Genomic DNA, 16,855 nt, shown 5'->3' on the forward strand with positions numbered 1-16,855 from the left:
GTTATGTGCTATATCTATATATGAAATTGTTCCAATTTTTAATAGGATTTGTATATAATTTTTACATGTATTTTTTTTATTTTATATTTACATATATTTCATATATGGAAATCCAGTATATGAGCATATATGACATTAGCTCATAGGAATATGCAAAAAAAGATACAGCATGTCTCCTGCACATAAGTGTACTTCTTCCAGAGCATGAGTGAGGAAACTGAATATTCACAGATCACATAATCGGGTTGAGGTTGAAATTCTTATAAATTCTTTGATTGCCAGTTTATACAGTCATATCTATCCAGTCTCAACGTCTTGGAAGATAGGTCTTCTCCCCCACTTGTGCTGAACACTTGTCTTTTTAAGTGAAGGAGGATTTCCCCCCTCATCACCTCTGGTCTGCAGGTGCTTGGTAAGAAAGTCATAACCACCACCTATAACTTGACCTTCAATAACATCTCTGAACGACAGAGGATAGCAGTCAAACTAAGCTGTTTCTTCCTTGGTGTTGGGCAGATGGTTAAGATCTCCCGTACAATCACATGAATCAGTTCATGTCTTTCACATCCTGTTGGCTGCTCTTTGTTTTAAGCTTTTCGGTAATCTCTGATGGCTTCTTCCTCAAGGGGATCTCGAAACTTAAGTGCCTGTTGTTGTCCACTGGAGTGTGTCTATGAGGAGTTGGGGGTGCCCTTGAGTTTGAGGTAGACAGTGGAGAGTTGGAAATGTATGCACCTGGAGAAGGCACACAAAAGTCTACAAGTAGTGATTCAATACATTTTTTACTCTGTATAAGCATCAGCTTTACCAGATGTATCTCTTCACGCCACTCTGTTGTTTTCAATAACCCTATTAGACCAGGTCACAAAGCCCAGTGACAGTAAATGGTTTATTGTGTCAGTGGTTTGATGCACACACCTGGAGCTCTTCTCTTAAATTCTATCCTAATTCTACTCTATTCATTTTTAAAACTGTACTTTTATGAACATAATGCATAACATAATAATAATAAATTAAATACTACTCATGGTATTATTTTTTAAAACATCCTCACAGTACTTTTAGTGGTTAAACCTTTTGCACAGTACTATATATCACTCTGCAAAGTAAAGTGAAGTAACGATAAGCAGAACACATTCTGAGTGGAGGGGAACTTTAAATAAGATTTTTTTTAAGACAACAAATTTAAAAAACAAGATTTAAATTGTAGAATTGCTTTTACCTAGCGTTAATTAAAATATCGAAGTACTTGTTATAACAGTTAAATGCTTTGTACAGAAGCTACTCGTGTATAAGTACAACTTTTATAATAAATAACTAATAAATAAAACACGTCCTTATTCTTAAAAAGATTTCTTTTACTGCCTAAAACTTTTGCACAGTGCTCTGGGAATGTATATATCTATGCATACATTTGAACCTCAAAGATGTCAATGTTTTTTCTGTTATGAAATCCCCATCAGTATTTGGTTGGAAAACCCCTACGGTAAAAAGTAAACCCTGAATATATTTGTAATACTTTAGAAAGCCGCGCAGGGGAGCAAAAACTCCATAAAGATGACAGGGAGCGTGCTTTTATTTTGAAATTCAAGCTACATGGTAGACGCTGTGGCCCGAGTCCTTCACTCTGCCGGCGCTGAGGTCAACCGGACGACCGGCTGGAGGACCGGCTGGACCACCGGGGACCGCAGTGGAGGGAACTTCTAAACGTAATGGTGATTTTGTCGATACTTTACGTTTGTCCCGTTCAGTTAGGAGAAAATCACTCAAGCTGACGAGTTTATTTTTGAGACTGTTTAATGCAAGGCTAATAACGGCTAACGTTGCTAGCCGTTATTAGCCTTGTTAGGTGAGTTAGCCGTTAGCTGCTCGGTTAGGCCAGTAACAGCTGGGAGCTCTCTCACTTTCTTACCATGTGTTAATATGATCAACCTGACAGACTGGTCCAGATCTAGGGTGCTGTTTTTTTTTTTTGTTTGTTTGTTTTTTTACCAATTTCAGCGATTTTGTCCCTAAAATATCCCGTGAAGTTGCTGAAACTCTTGTTCTCTCAAGATGTTTTTGGTGCTGTGCTGCTGAATGCAAGTATGAATGAACCTTTGTCCATAACCAGTGTCCAGGCAGCAAAGGAATTAACAAACATGACTATTATGTACAAGCAAGTAGGTGAAACCAAATTAAAAACGGACACACATAGCAACAGCAAACAATATACTATATCTTCATATAAGTCAAACAATTTCTGAAGCTGTAAACAGTGGTGCAGGTATGAAAGAGAGAAGGGAATTACTATTAAATAGGTCATGTAATAAGTTGCTTTATATACATCCAGTAGATGGTTATTTCAAGTCTTTGCTGTAGAGTAACATTCAAAACACTGAAGTAAATAAACTTAGAAAAATACATTAAAGTAGAATACAGTGATGTAAAATACAAAACATAACATACAAGTCGACTAAAAGGAATAGATTACTGAAAAGGATCTATCTGTGCAAAACTTTGCGATTGTAGTTTATAAAATGCAAAAAAAATGACATTAACAGTTCCTCTGAGCCCACAGTGATGTCTTCAGTTTGCCTGTTTTGGTCTGATCAACAGTCCAAAAGTTAAAAGGTATACTAAGTCCTAATTATGAAATAATAACATAAAATTTCGAGTTTTTAAATAAAAATTGTGAGAAAGTCAAAAGTGATAAGTTGAAATTTTGACTTAATTCTGAGAAAATGTTAAATTTTGATTAAGAGAAAAAGATTAAGACAAAAGTATCAGATACTAATAAACTATTTTGACTTGGTTATATCTTAGAATTGTAACTTAAAAGGTTGTGACTCAATAATATAACATGAAAGTTTAATAAAGGAAGTAAAAGCACAATAGAGAAGTGGTGTAACATTTGTATCTGGTATTTATTTCACTCATTCTTAAACATCGAAAATATATCTTCAAACTAGTGTGTGTCTTGATTTCCTTTTACTAACCCTAACCCCAGATTGTTAGTGGTTTAATGCCGACATAGGAAGAGAATTCATTTATAGCCAAATTCCCTGCTTCTTCAGTATTGTTACTGCTTATTTATCAATAGCATATCAATATTTTTAAGCCACTCTGTTGTCTGTGCTTCTACAAATCCCAATGCACACTGTCCCTCAGGATATGATACATCATTAATGTTAACAAAATTCAACCTGGAAAAGAAATTATATTCGAAGAGACAACAAAAACTGTAACATTACTTCATGAACAACATTAAATGACAAAGAAACTACATTTTATCAGGCTGAGACTCAGCTTCAGGAGGGATAATCATCCATGTGATGAGCCACATGAGTCTTGTGCAAACTTAATTGGATGTTGCATGCAGTCGTGTCAGGTGGATAAACAGCAGCTTAGAAGATGTGGTTCTGCAGTGTTGAACTGTGTTTAGAGAAAGCAATAGTGTGTTTGCAGAGAGATGAAACCTGCAGTCTACTCATGTCCTCAGACAGCCACTTTGTTCAGGCATGTACACAATGTTGAGTGAGGTTCGAAATGTTTCATGCCGTTGGTGGACGTGCTGGTAGTCATGTAGATCAGTGAATGACCCGTACATCTGACAGTCTGTCAGTTCTTTCATCTGTTTTCATGCAAGTAATAATTAGGATTGAAGTATTTTATGTAAGATTTTTTTTTTCCTGAGATATTTTAACAAATACATGGCTTATAAGCCCCACCGTACTCACACTGGGCAAGCACAGCTACTTGCAGTTACTGTATGTCAGAGGCTTTATGTAATAACGTCATTTTATCCCCTCCTGAGCCTCCAAGGTTAAACCCTTGCATGTCACTCACTCCTGTCATCCTGTTTAGTTCCAGCAGCATGGTGATGAGGAAAAGGGACCTGCCAAGTCATGGATAGACCGCCACAATGACACATGAGACCCTCACCAGCTCCCAGCTGTCTGTCAAGGCTGCTGCCCTGCGCATGGTTAACCTACCACTGTCCGTCTACAGCTCCCTGGCACAGGTGAGGGTGTGTTTGAGAGAGGCAGGCGTGTTGCAGCACCTTTGTTATACGGAGTTCTTAACTGATGTCTGTCTCTGGGTCATGAAAAGGCGAGGCTTTGCACTTCAAGGTTCTTTCCCCATTCTTTTAACTGCGTTGCAAACATTTGCTGTGTTGCTGTTAATATTTGATTTGTCTAGTCATGATACTGGCTTAAACAAGTAGAAGGAATGAAACATGGGTGCGTGCTCTTAGTCTTATATAATAATAGCTATTATAATATAATAGCTGTTTTACATGCTTTTGATAATATCTGAACCAAATAGCTACCCGGTCATCGTGTAACGTCTTGAGAAAATATAGTGCAGGGCAGCGTCACATGCAACTCATAGAACAGATTCTACAGATTCATCACACCTGTTTCTGAACACAACAAAACAGTGTCAACAATACAAACAACAGCAATGACAGGCAAGGGAAAAAAACAGTACAATTAGATAATTGCAGACTAACACAAAGTTTATGCTTATATTTTAAATGACAGAACAAGCCTGTTATATTGCAGTGCACCCTTTTATATCATAAATATGTGGATATGGGAGGCAATTATTTTTTGATCCTCTCAAAATATGTGAATGATCTACATCAAAAGAGCCACACTGTCTCCACCGTGGCTGATGTGGAACTTAATTTTCTGTTCTGTAGAATCTGTAGAATTTCGCCCACATTAGTGAATTATATTTTATTTCCCTCAGCTCGAACACTCAGACTCGGCTCAAACATCTGTGTCAGTTGGAGTGAGTGGACATAAGTTACATGATCTCACAAAAACCTCATTTATTGAATAGACCTTTGTTATTTAACTTGCAGTGTTTGGTTTGGAGAGGGGAAACTATAACCTCTCACCCCTGTGGTCCACTCACCAAAGCTCTCAGTGTTACAAAGTTGTCAAAAAAAATCCCTCTTGCTTTCTTTTAACCAGTTTTTTCCATGAGTTGTTCCTTTTTTTTTTTTTTTTTTTTTGATCAGAAATGTGTCTTTGCGTAGCACAAGAAGTTTCTTGGAGATCTGATCTTACAGAATTTGGCACAGCTCCATTCATAGTGTTCCCTCTAAGCCAATTAGATAAGCCTGTGGCTGTATCTGCTTGGATGTGAAGTGCTACTACCTGCTTGAGCAGTTAAGTTCTTTGGCTGAAGGCACTGTGTGATGGACAGATACAGTCCGGCAGCACAGCTTGGTAACTCGTGAGATAGTGTTTGTGTCAGACTGACTGGATATTTTACTTAAGTAGAAGCTGAAGTTCTACTGTAAAAATCTATATTAAATACACATGCAGATCTTAGCAAGTATATTAAGTAAGGAAGTAAATAAAGTGCACATTGAAATTACAGTGTAAAAATTTGCACAAAACTTCATTAAAACTCCCGGATCACTGCAACAGGACTCGATGGTTAACTGTTTCCGTCTTTGCACGTGAACATTTCAGTTGATTCCCACTGTCTGTCGTTGCCGGTCTTTGTGTCCTTTAGGGTTTTAACTGGTGTTTTCCTTGAGTGACCCTCAGGTTACTGCTGTGCACAGAGTCACGTAGCAGCGTATCTGATCTCTTCGAGGAGCATGTCTGCCATGTGGTGGAGGCAGAAACAGACACAGCGCAGCAACACTGCAGGCCTGGAGCAGCATTTAATCATCCCAGCCCATTCAGTAGCTTTAGAAAAAAAAAAGTCAATATTATGTCTGTTGTCATAGCTCCAAACTGAGCCTTTATGTAATCCTCATTTGTTGGGAATGTGCAGCAGTGGTGCCTGTGTGGATAATCGGCCCTCCATTCAGTGTTTCTATCTATAGACCAACAGGAGCTATGCATGCTATCTGAAATTGATTCCTTAAAATCTAGATGACAGGCTGGTAGCTGGTCCTCAGTGCTGCCTGTTGTGTAATCGGTATGCACTATATTCTGAGTTGTGTGTCCTCAGTTGAACGTTAAACAAGCAGAAAATGTGGGGTTTTTTTCAAGCGTTGCATTTAATGCATTTCCTCCCATTAGGTTTTTTCCAGCTCTTGTGCTGTTTGGTCATCAAACTATCACCAGTGTTCAGATAACCAGTCTTGGTGCAGAATTTCAAAGATCCATCCTCAGATGTTGGGGACTGTATCACTAATCTGGCAGTCACTGTATTGCCATTGTGAAACCTTTAGGAGTATGTGTTGTGTACAGCTGCTGTGCTCAGTCCTCTGTTTTTAACAATTTGTTTTTTTATCTACTTTAGAGAAAAGGTTTCTGCATTTCCCCAAATTTTTCTCACAATCCCGTTTTAATTTTCTCTGGGGTTTTGATTGATTGATTTCTCTCTGTGTGTTTGCAAAAGTTCAGCTCTGGAAAGAAGCTCCTGCCTTTTGATTCTGACGGGATAACTTCACATCCTCATTTTAACCGTTTATGTTTTATATCATGTTAATATATTCAGCCATTAATCTGCGTTATAGCTGCAGAGAATCAAAAGTCCTGTATCTGGATCTAATGTCACGTCATTTCAGTCTTGTCTGTCTGAATATTTAAAAAGAAAAAAACAACACAAAACATTACTGGAGGTTTTAACTGTGTTTAATTGTTTTAGGATAGATTTTTCTCATTTGACGTTTGGGTTGGGATCTGTTCTGGCTGGGCATCACTTGAAATTTTCTTGTGCTGATGCCAAAGATACTTGTGTTTTTGTGAAAACATGTTTTGTGGAGAATCCTTTCTTATATTAAAGGTGTTGAGCACTCAGTGCTGTGGGCACGTGCAGATTTGTATTGAAATTAGAGTCCCTAATGAAAGATTGTCTTCTTCCCCAGTCAGTTTTACATGTAACAGTCATTTAACAAAACAGTAACAGAGGGGAGACATGTGATGTGTGAGTTTTGAGACTTTATAATTCCCGTGGTTAGATAAACGGATCAGACTTTTATTATTTTGCCCTTCTCAGGCCAACCAAATAAGTCAGGAACCAACCTGCTGTACGGGTTTCTTGTTTAAAACGCATGAACTCTCCTCCCTCCACCTGTCCTCCAGGTGAGTGTCAGCACAGGCACCAAGAAGCTGGTGGCCGCCACTGCCTTTGGTGCCGTCTCGCTCCTCCTCCTTGCACGGCGCTTCCAGAGGAGGAAGGGCAGGAAGAAGGCTCTCTCTCCTCAGTGGGAGCAGGCTGGATTTGAGTTCTTCTCTCCAGCCTCAGCAGGGAACAGTAAGACTTCCTGTGATATTTTTTACCCTCAACCAGCAGCTCCACTTAGTGTTTTAGCCCGTTGCTAGTTGCAGTTTGTGATGTAATCAAACTGACATGTTAGTCTGCTCCTGTAAACAGCAGGTTCCAGATAAATGCTTTAATCTCATTTAGGAAGATTTACTCCTGATTAGCCCTAAAGAGAAATTAACAGAAATGTAGGATTAGATGACTGAACAGTGACTGGATAGATTTTTAAAAAAATCAGCTACAGAAAAAGTTAGTTACACAGTTGTGGTATTTGTGTCATTAAATTGGCAAACATGGCCTCTCCATCGCTGTATTCTGATCATAAATTTTTATCTGTCCAGATAATACCAGTCAAAACATCACTCTCTCCCTCAACTCCAAGAATGGCTACTCCTCTGGTCTGGTCCTCACCACAGCAGACTACAGGAAGCTGTCCGGCTCTCTGCTCAGCTTGGCCTCGGTAAGACAAAGACACGGATTCATTATGAGGAGTTTGGTTACAAATTTTTTTCTGAAATGGCAAAATCCAGAAACATAATGCAGTGAAAAAATTAAAGACAGACAAATATGCTGGTTTTACCTACAAATGGTTTGTCTAAACCTGGTTTATGGTTCCGGGTTGTTGTGGTTCACATTCTCCTAATATATACAAACCTGTGATGATTAAGATTTATCCAGATTGACCTTATTTCACTTCTGAGCTCTCCCACAGATTCAGAAGTCAATGATAAATGAACCCGGTGATTATGTAGGATAATGAGTTGGGTAAATTCCTTGTACATGTGATTTTAATAAGAAGAAATATTCACAGGTGTCAGTTTCATGACAACTTTTCTAGACTAAACACTGTGTAGACCCACATCTGGACTGCAGGAGGAATGGGGTTAACCTGCATTGTGCATGTATTACGATGCTGTTCCCGCTGCTTCAAAGTTAGGTATGGTCGTTTTCTGTCTTCGCAGGTGAAAAGCATGAACTCATCGAGCAGCAGCACCTGTGCTAATGAATCCACCTGTTGGGACAGGGTGGAGGACGCTGACATCTGCAGCGTGGTCAACTTACCAGTCACCACACCTGAAAACCTCTACCTCATGGGTAAAAACACTGATGTGTTTTAATGGGAGTATTCAGTCCACAGTCTGCCATTTTGATTCCTGTTAAAAATCAGTTTTTCGGTGCCTTGTTTTGTTTTGAATTTGTGATTTGTTGATTGTTTTGGGAAATTCAAAGTCTGTGCGTTGTGTTTGCAGGTATGGATTTGTTTGAAGAGGCTCTTCGGCGGTGGGAGGAAGCGCTGACGTTCAGGAGCAGGCAGGCTGAGGACGACGCAAGTTGTGCCTCCGTCAAAACAGGAGCTGGAGACGCCATCGCTGAGCAGAACAAGGAGGTGAGCACACAGACACACACGTTTAAACAGTGATGGGAATAAAGCAGTTCATCAGATGCTGCTTTTTAAGACGCTGTAAATGGCTGATGCAGAGTTCATTTTACCCAAACACTTCATAAAATGATTAGACAGCATCTACCTCAGCCTGAGACTCCAGAGCTGGTGTATTGATTGATTTTCTGTATGCGTCCTCTTTATACCAGAGGAGGGCTGAGAGGAGTAGATCGCCCACAAACACTGCATTACAGGTCACATATGAATAACCAGCTCTCTGACAGCCCACCGGTGTCACAGAGTTTGTTGTGTAACTCACTGGCTTCTGCTACCTGGTTTGAAGGGCTTTGGATTAGTGTGGGTCAAATAGTTAAGCCCGGGCACCCAAACAGACCTCCAGTCTGCTGCTGGGTCTTCTGTCGAGGAGATCCCCTGCACAGTTGGGCCTCTTTAGAAGGCTTATTGCAAATTAGGTCAAGTGGGGGCTCTCACAAAGGAACTGAAAAAGATCTTTGGAGTGAAGAAGCGTTTGAAATAAAAAGAGTATAAACATCTTCAATTTCTTTATTTTACCTCTGCCCTAGCTGGCACCGCCTACATTACTAGATGCATAACATTTGAGTTAGTTAGTCAGGAACTTTATTGTGGAAAATTGATTTTGGATTCATTACAAATTGCACAGCAGAGGACAAAGATGAGGACAAAGAGCAGGGACGTGATTTTAAAATAGGTAGTTATTGGTTTCTCCTGTTTCACCGTGGCTTGATACATGGGGAGCAGGTGTATAACGGGACCATCTGACTTCCCCCAGCAGAGGACAGGACACAGCTTTGTATCAGTGTCAGTCTTCATACTGCTGTAAAGGAGGAGGAAAACTTCCCAGATAACCAGAACTAACAGGTCAATGTTGTGGTAATGTAATAGGTCAATATGCACATATGAAAGTTTACTGAGATAAAGCATTAGGACCTGTCTATCCGAGCCATATTTCTCTCATTGATCTTGAATGTTTTGTGATCAGGACGTCATCAGCGCAGAGTTCATCCACCGGCTGAAGTCTCTGCTGCAGAGGGCTTACCGCCTCCAGGAGGAGTTTGAGGGAGTGTTGGGCATGTCAGAGCCCTCGTCCCACAGCAACAGCCTGGGTGAGTCACTGGTGCAATATTATGCCATTTTTCACAACCAGCACAGGAAAATGGGCACATCTATATCCTGCAATTCAAAGCCTTACAATAGCTTGGTGATAGAGTGCTTTGTAGGTGGACTTCATTATATAAACCACTGTTGTGTGAACATGGTTATTCTCCTTCCCAGATAAAATGGTAGATATTTTGTCCAGAGAGGAGCTGGACGATGTCTGTCTGAGAGACAGCATCAGCATCGCCTCCACTGACTCGTTCGTTTCTGCCGCAGAGGTAAGACAGGTTACGTGTGCAAAACAGAATCCACCTCTGGTAAAAATATACATAAATCACTCTTCTGATGATGATGCCGTACTAATCCGTACAATGTGATGCTGAATGTGTAGTAAAATATCCTAATCATTTGTTAGGATGTTGGTGTGTTCATCTTGCAAAATAATCTGGAAGAATAATCATGTAGCCGTCAGTTGTTGGGATAAAGATTAAGACTGTTGCTATAATATTGAGGTAGGATATGTAGAAGTGTAGTGTAATAAATAAAAGTCGAAGTTTTATTTTTACTTTGGGGGGGGGGGGGCTTTATTGCCTTTATTTGGTAGGACAGTGTGGAGTGACAGGAAATGAGGGGACAGAGTGAGGGGGAATGACATGCAGCAAAGAGTCGAACCAGCAACTCGCCTGCTCAGAGCATCGGCGCTCATGTTGTACCACAGCTATCAGGTCGCTCCACAAGCAAACACCTTAATCCCGAAAGTCCGACTGGTTTACAGCAGGAGTTTGATTCAAATAGCTCTGAGCTTCCTGTGGGTTCTCCACCTGGTGTTTAACGCCACTCGGCTTATCTGTTTTACTCATTAAGTCTCTGTAGGGGCTCGAGCTGTGTATCCGCTGCCACTGGTGCACTTGACCCACAAAGTACTAAAATAAACTGGTGCTTAAGAATCACTGACTTATTTACTGAAGCTACGTCTGAATTCCTTGAAATGAAATGTTCCGACGAGTTGAAGATGTTGCGAAGCTCTACCTGCTGTTACCCTGCACAGTCCACACCATCGATGTAAATAGCTGGTTAACAGATGAACTTAAGTGAGTAGCTAAGTACCTAAGAGCTTAAATAATGTAAATAGTAATATTTATGCCTAAATGGTGCTTAAACTGTTAAATGAATCATTCTTCATCATTTATAAAAGCATAAAATGAAGATACTTCAACCCTCAGACTTGTTTACCATTTCCTGACCAGTGAGCGGAAGGTGGAGGTCTCCGCAGTGAAACTGGGTCACTAATAATAGACCGTCCACATTCCTCCATCAGTGTACAACATACAGCTGCTTCTCTGCAGCTGTTTTCACTGTAACCTCCTCACTACAACAACATGGAGAAGTCTCTGCACTGTCAGGACTGGTTTTCTAATACAGGTCAAAACAGCACAGTTAGATTCGATAATGAATCAGGGTGAAAGCACAGAGGTCGGACGTGACATGAGATTTAACTCTGTCCAGAACATGGTGAACCTGCACTTATTTAGTACAAAAATATGTGCAACAAGAAGTCAGAGTTCACCATTTCTTTATATTGTCTTAAATAAACAACAACATTGTCAGGTTTAACTGTCAGGAAAAAAAAATACAGCAACAGTGAATAAAAAATGATTGTGGGAGCAGTCAGCCGTGTGTTCACCTCAAGCTTCATCTCTGACCTGTTTTAAAATGATCATTAATCATCCATAACTCGCTGTCTGTGTGTGTGCGTCAGCTGTCAGAGCACAGAGAGCTGAGGAGTGTCTTCGCTCTGGGTCACCACTTGTTCTACGAGGAGGCTCTTCAGATGGCCGAGGAAGGCAAGATCTCCTGCAGAGTGCTGCGGTGAATACACAAACAGATTTAACACCCATGAAGCACTAAGTGCATCAGAACATCACAGCGGCTGGACAGTGTTACATTAGTTTGTTTTTTTTTTTGCAGCCTGCGTTGTCACTTTAATGTGAGTGTTTTTCATCCTCAGGACTGAGATGCTGGAGTGTCTGGGGGACTTGGATTTCCTGGCCAAGTTGCACTGTGTGCGACAGGCATGCCAGGTACAGTCAAGCCTGACAAGTTGAAATCCAGAATTATAACATTCCTACTGAGGTGATAGGATTTCTGGAATATTGTGGAACACCAGGGAATTTCATAATTGGATCAAACACACCAGCAGATATATTAAAAGTTGCTCTGCTCTTAAATGGTTTGTGTTTCCCACCTGTGTTGGGGATACACAGCTGATATTCTGCAAGAATATTGAAAAAAAAAAAAAACAACTTCATTGTCTATATGAATAAATGTTGTGTTTTGGAATCTCTGTGCAGATGTAGCTTTGTTCATTAATGGAAAGGCAGCATAAAAACAAACAGGAGGGAATGAAATCTTGGAAGTCTTTGGATTGTGCCACTCCACTGAAGGAACATCATGTCACACAGTGGAAACCATGAAACCTGTTACTTGAACGCCACTTATGTGTAGAGATTGATTTTATATTAAAGTCCCGTTTTGTCTCCAGCTCATTTTGTGCGAGAGGGCGACCAGGATGTTTCTGGCCGAAACAGGAAAGAAAATACTGTCTTCCATTATCGTTAAAGCACAGAAGGTGAGACTGAAGCCACAGTGAGTGAATGAAATAATGGCCTGTGCGTTCATGAGTTGTTCCCCCTCCTGACTGTGACTGTTTGGGTTCCAGAGCCCAAAGAGATTTGAGGAGGTGTTTGAGGAGATGATTTCCTTCCTGGAGCACACGGAGCACTGGGAAAACACCGAGGTGGAGCTGGCCACACGAGGGGTAAGTGTGATGTTAAACTGCTCCGCCACATAGTGTCTGACTGCCCAGTCTTAAATAATAAACCTTTATACTCGCCCTCACCAGGTGAAGCACTTGAACTTCTACGATATAGTGCTGGACTTCATCCTGATGGATTCATTTGAGGACCTGGAGAATCCACCAATCTCCATCCAGAACGTGATCAACAACCGCTGGCTCAACAGCTCCTTCAAGGAAACGGTGAGTGAAACTGCAAGGTGAACAAGCTAAGTAAAATATACCAAGACAGAGAGAAGCGGGAAAACTGCTTCCACGTTTGGCTAAGAAACTTTACACTTTAAATATTTCAGCGTGTTCCAGTTTGAGAATTTTGTCTTTCTGCTCAGTCTGATCTGTGTGTATTTCACAGGCTGTGGCATCAAGCTGTTGGTCGGTGCTGAAGCAGAAGAGGCAGCACATGAAGGTACAAGTGCAACACCCTCACTTTGTTTTCTAGTGCACAGGAACATATGCTGTAGACAATCTGACAGTCCCTCAGTCTCTTCATATCTATCAATAGCTATTTATAGACAATGGAGCACAAATCCTATTCTTTGTTTTTTAAGATAATGAGCAGATAAAATGAACTAACGACCAGGTTAATCAGGTGTTTGATTTTCTCAGAGAGGACGGATAGTAGAGAATCGAATCCCCTCTCTAACCCCTCCTCTGTCTCAGGTGCCCGACGGCTTCATCGCTCATTTCTACGCCGTGTGTGAACAGATCAGCCCCGTCCTGGCCTGGGGCTTCCTGGGGCCCAAGAGCTCCCTGCACGACTTCTGCTGCTTCTTTAAGGTCAGACTCAGCACCAGAAAACGACACCAGGAGCACATGATATCTGTCAGGCCCCTGCTGTGATTATGATCCTCACTTTGTGTCTGTCTCACTCCTGACACCATTGTACTGATACTGGGTTGAACACCACAGCTGCCAGGGCCTGTGCACTGTCAGAAAAGTATTTCATATAAGGCAGATCTGAAATGAGTAGTCAATTAGTTGATCAGTTGATCGTCCAAAAAATAATTGTTTTAGTAATTTTTCAAGCAAAAGTTGTGAGAAAAAGCCAGCGTTTGCTGCCTTTCTCTGTCATCTATCACTGTAATCTGAATAATTGGGGGTTTTTACTTTTGAAAATGTCACCTTCAGATCAGCAAACGATCAGCAGAATAATCGATAATGAAGATTAATTGTAGCCTCATTATAAGGGAAGTGAATTTTGTTTACGTAGCACATTTCAGTTCAGGTAAAACTCAATGTGAATGCTTCACATCAAAGTCCCAAAAAATACAAGGAGAATTTCAAATCAGAGATGTTGGTACATTATCACATTGTGACCAATAAATAGGGCTCATCAACGTAGAATTTAATCCATTGTCACTGTTTATTTTAATTAATAACATCCAAAGTCATCATGTGAAAAGGGCAACTTAAAAATATGCCTTTTAAATTTCAGAACAAATTCCAGTCAAGCCCCACCCACCTTTTTTTTCCCTAAAATATCAAGTAGAGAATTATAAATCAGTTTTGAAAACTGTTGGCAGGGTGAGAATGTATTTGAGAGGTACCTTCCCCCGTTCTGAGAGAAGATGAAGCTGCTGACCTCAAGTTGAAATTCAGTTTTCATCCATTCACTCACGAGTCATGCTTCTCCTGCAGGACCAGGTGCTGTACTTCCTGAAGGACATTTTTGACCTGGACAAAGTGCGTTACACCTCAGTGGAGAGTCTGGCAGAGGACATGCTGCACCTGCTGCACCGCCGCTCCGAACTGCTGCTGGCCTACCTGGGAACCGACTCGCTGCGGCACATCAACGGCTGCAGTCCCCCGCGGGTGCAGCTGGTGCCCAGCGCCCTGCTGGAGGCGGGAGTGCAATGAGAGACGGGGAGAAATCTCCACACGTGGAAACCTCAGCATTTATTCTTGTGTAAGTTCACACCAACTGTGGGACCAAAGAAAGAAACTATCAGTGGGTGTGAATGCTTTTATCTGTGGGGGGTCAGAGCCAGAAGCTTGAGTCTTATGACTTTACCCTCTGACTTTACCTTGGTTAAACTTAATACTCACTGAAGAATTTTAATGTAAAACACGACTTCACCAAGGTCTGAAATCCACACGTCTCCCATCATGCCGTGTGCTCTCATTGCTTCGTGTCTGAGGATCCAGATAAACTGAACCAGCTGTCTGCCTTCACAGATGATCCTTATCTCCGGTGCCGCCTCCTCCTCCTCCTCCCTCCAGCCCCTTTTCACTGTGCCATGGCAGTGCACGTTAGTTTGAAAACATCAGAGCAATAATATGTAACTGAAACTCGCTGGGAGCCTGGCACTGACTCTCCTACAGTAGATATCACGCTTTGTAAATTAAGGCATATTTATTGCCACTAAGATATTTTACCATATTTATTTTATCATACAGCTAAATGATGCAAGATTTATTTTTTAGAAGTCGTAGTCGAGCCTGTTCGCATCAAAGGTTTTGTGATCAGCTTGTAAACTGAACTTTGTCAGATAGATATTTGTTCGATGTTTTTCCACATCCGACTTAACATCAGCAAAGCAAGACCATTAAATGTTGGTTACAAGCACATCTGAACAAAGAGACTCAGTCTGAGAAATGTAAAATGTGTTGACTGGAGTTATTTAAGGGAAGAAGTGGTTCAGGCTTTGCTCTGTCACTTTATTTAGTGACTTCAAAGGGAAAGATGTTGTTTTTTGGCACCAGGACTCACAAACCTTTATGCAGTATTAAATTAATCCCAGCACATTTGGCCCACTAAGACCATGATCCCATCAGCTACAGGAAATAAAAGATTACACACCACTGTTTCATAACCCTCCAGCTGTTTAACAACTGGTGCCCCTCTGTTTTTCACACAAGAAGCCTTACTGTCACATACATATTCAAGCCTTGTCTTCATCACTGAATGTCAGTCTGAAAAGTCTTGTTTTTCATGACCTGTGAGGTTTTGACAATACTAATCTATTATTATTAATGTCTGCTCTGCTGATCCGTCACTGCCATGTACAGAACATGCACAACATGAGAGCTTTGAGCAGTGGAGTCACTGCAGGACTAAATGTGTGTTGACGTTACAGTTTTAGGGCTGATGGACGAAGCGGAAGTGATTCACACCGTCAGCTGTTCTCAGCCCTTTTTGCAGGATGGACTTGAACAATGTGAACCTTAAACAATACTCACACCTCCAGTAAACGTACCCTGATAGTTATGAATCGCTATCATTATTTGTCCTGCTCAAACAGATCCATTCCTACAGGGCTAAAATCCACAGCCCTGCATCTGTGTAAGCATGAACTCTTCAGCTTCCAGAGCAATCTAGACAATCTAGACAAATCAAAGTTTGTTTCAGTTCAGATAATTAATCAGCAACTGGCCAGAATTCAGCTCAGACACGACCGTTTAGACTCTAGTAACTTTTGGTGGAGATGTTTTGATATTGGTTAACAGTCTTTGAGAAAATGATCTGTGAGTGAATCGGTAATAAAGATCATTTGTTGCAGACCTAGTTTCCTCACCGAGCTGTGATGGGTTTTGGCAGGTTTGTGATCATTTTGGTGGTTTTCACTTGAGAATATTAACCTGGGATCAGACTGAGATCGGTGTGAAATAACTGATACACAATGACAACTGAAACCAAATATCATTTCAGTTTCTTACAACTGTTTTCCTTTCAAATTACTCATGGCTCTGTGTTAGTGTCACTAATTTAACTGTGACCTTGACACGGAAGAGCAAAAGAAAATGAATGAATGGATTAACCAATTTTAAAACTGCAACAATCAATTGAGCAGTTGATTAGTTTTTGAGTCTGAGCAATTGTTTCAGAAAAAAATGTCAACATCTGCTTGTCATGAAATGGGATGTCCTTAATGAACATTTTGAATTGATACATTTTTGTGACTGAGCAGGTTCAGTATTTCTCTTTGTTAGTCAAACATGGCAACACCAAAGGGAATTTCATGTTCGACTTAACTTTGGAAAAGCCTTAATTTATTTCAGACACGTTTGATCATAATTTTATAAGGAATGGATCTGTCCCTGGCCAGTTCTGAACAGGATGAATAAATCAGTGTGTGGACACGTGAGTGGCTTTAAGACTTGTGAGACTATCCTTCAAGGTTTAACTCATTGTCGACACACAGGGAATAAAGTTCAACATTTGTGAGTTCACCTTGGTTTTGTGTATAAAATTAAGCAAATAAAGACTTTAATGTGTTTAATGGGTGTTTTTTGTCTTAACTTGAAGCATTGATCTAATAAAA

The 16,855-nt window shown here is 40.7% G+C and overlaps 1 protein-coding gene across 3 annotated transcripts; it reads left to right on the plus strand.

Annotated features, from left to right (window-relative positions):
• Positions 1-1,577: 1,577 nt before the first annotated feature.
• Positions 1,578-16,808, plus strand: miga1 (mitoguardin 1). 3 transcript variants are annotated; one of them, XR_011693054.1, is made up of 17 exons: positions 1,578-1,709; positions 3,847-4,003; positions 7,041-7,212; positions 7,563-7,681; positions 8,184-8,316; positions 8,472-8,608; positions 9,624-9,747; positions 9,917-10,017; positions 11,499-11,608; positions 11,748-11,820; positions 12,282-12,368; positions 12,459-12,557; positions 12,642-12,776; positions 12,946-12,999; positions 13,254-13,370; positions 14,232-15,797; positions 15,882-16,808. XR_011693054.1 is itself a non-coding variant. In XM_071492732.1 (16 exons), the coding sequence occupies exons 2-16, from the start codon at positions 3,905-3,907 to the stop codon at positions 14,448-14,450; spliced, it is 1,779 nt and encodes a 592-aa protein (XP_071348833.1). In that variant the 5' UTR covers positions 1,578-1,709; positions 3,847-3,904; the 3' UTR covers positions 14,451-16,808. The 3 variants fall into 3 exon arrangements, 2 of the variants coding, with proteins under 2 accessions (XP_071348833.1, XP_071348834.1); XM_071492732.1 differs by having other exon boundaries at positions 14,232-16,808; XM_071492733.1 differs by having other exon boundaries at positions 1,586-1,715; positions 14,232-16,808.
• Positions 16,809-16,855: the final 47 nt, after the last annotated feature.

Source organism: Trachinotus anak, unplaced genomic scaffold, assembly GCF_046630095.1.
Source record: "Trachinotus anak isolate AG129_WGS33_773 ecotype Australia unplaced genomic scaffold, CSIRO_AGI_Tana_v1 ptg000012l, whole genome shotgun sequence".
In the NCBI taxonomy this organism is placed as follows: domain Eukaryota; kingdom Metazoa; phylum Chordata; class Actinopteri; order Carangiformes; family Carangidae; genus Trachinotus; species Trachinotus anak.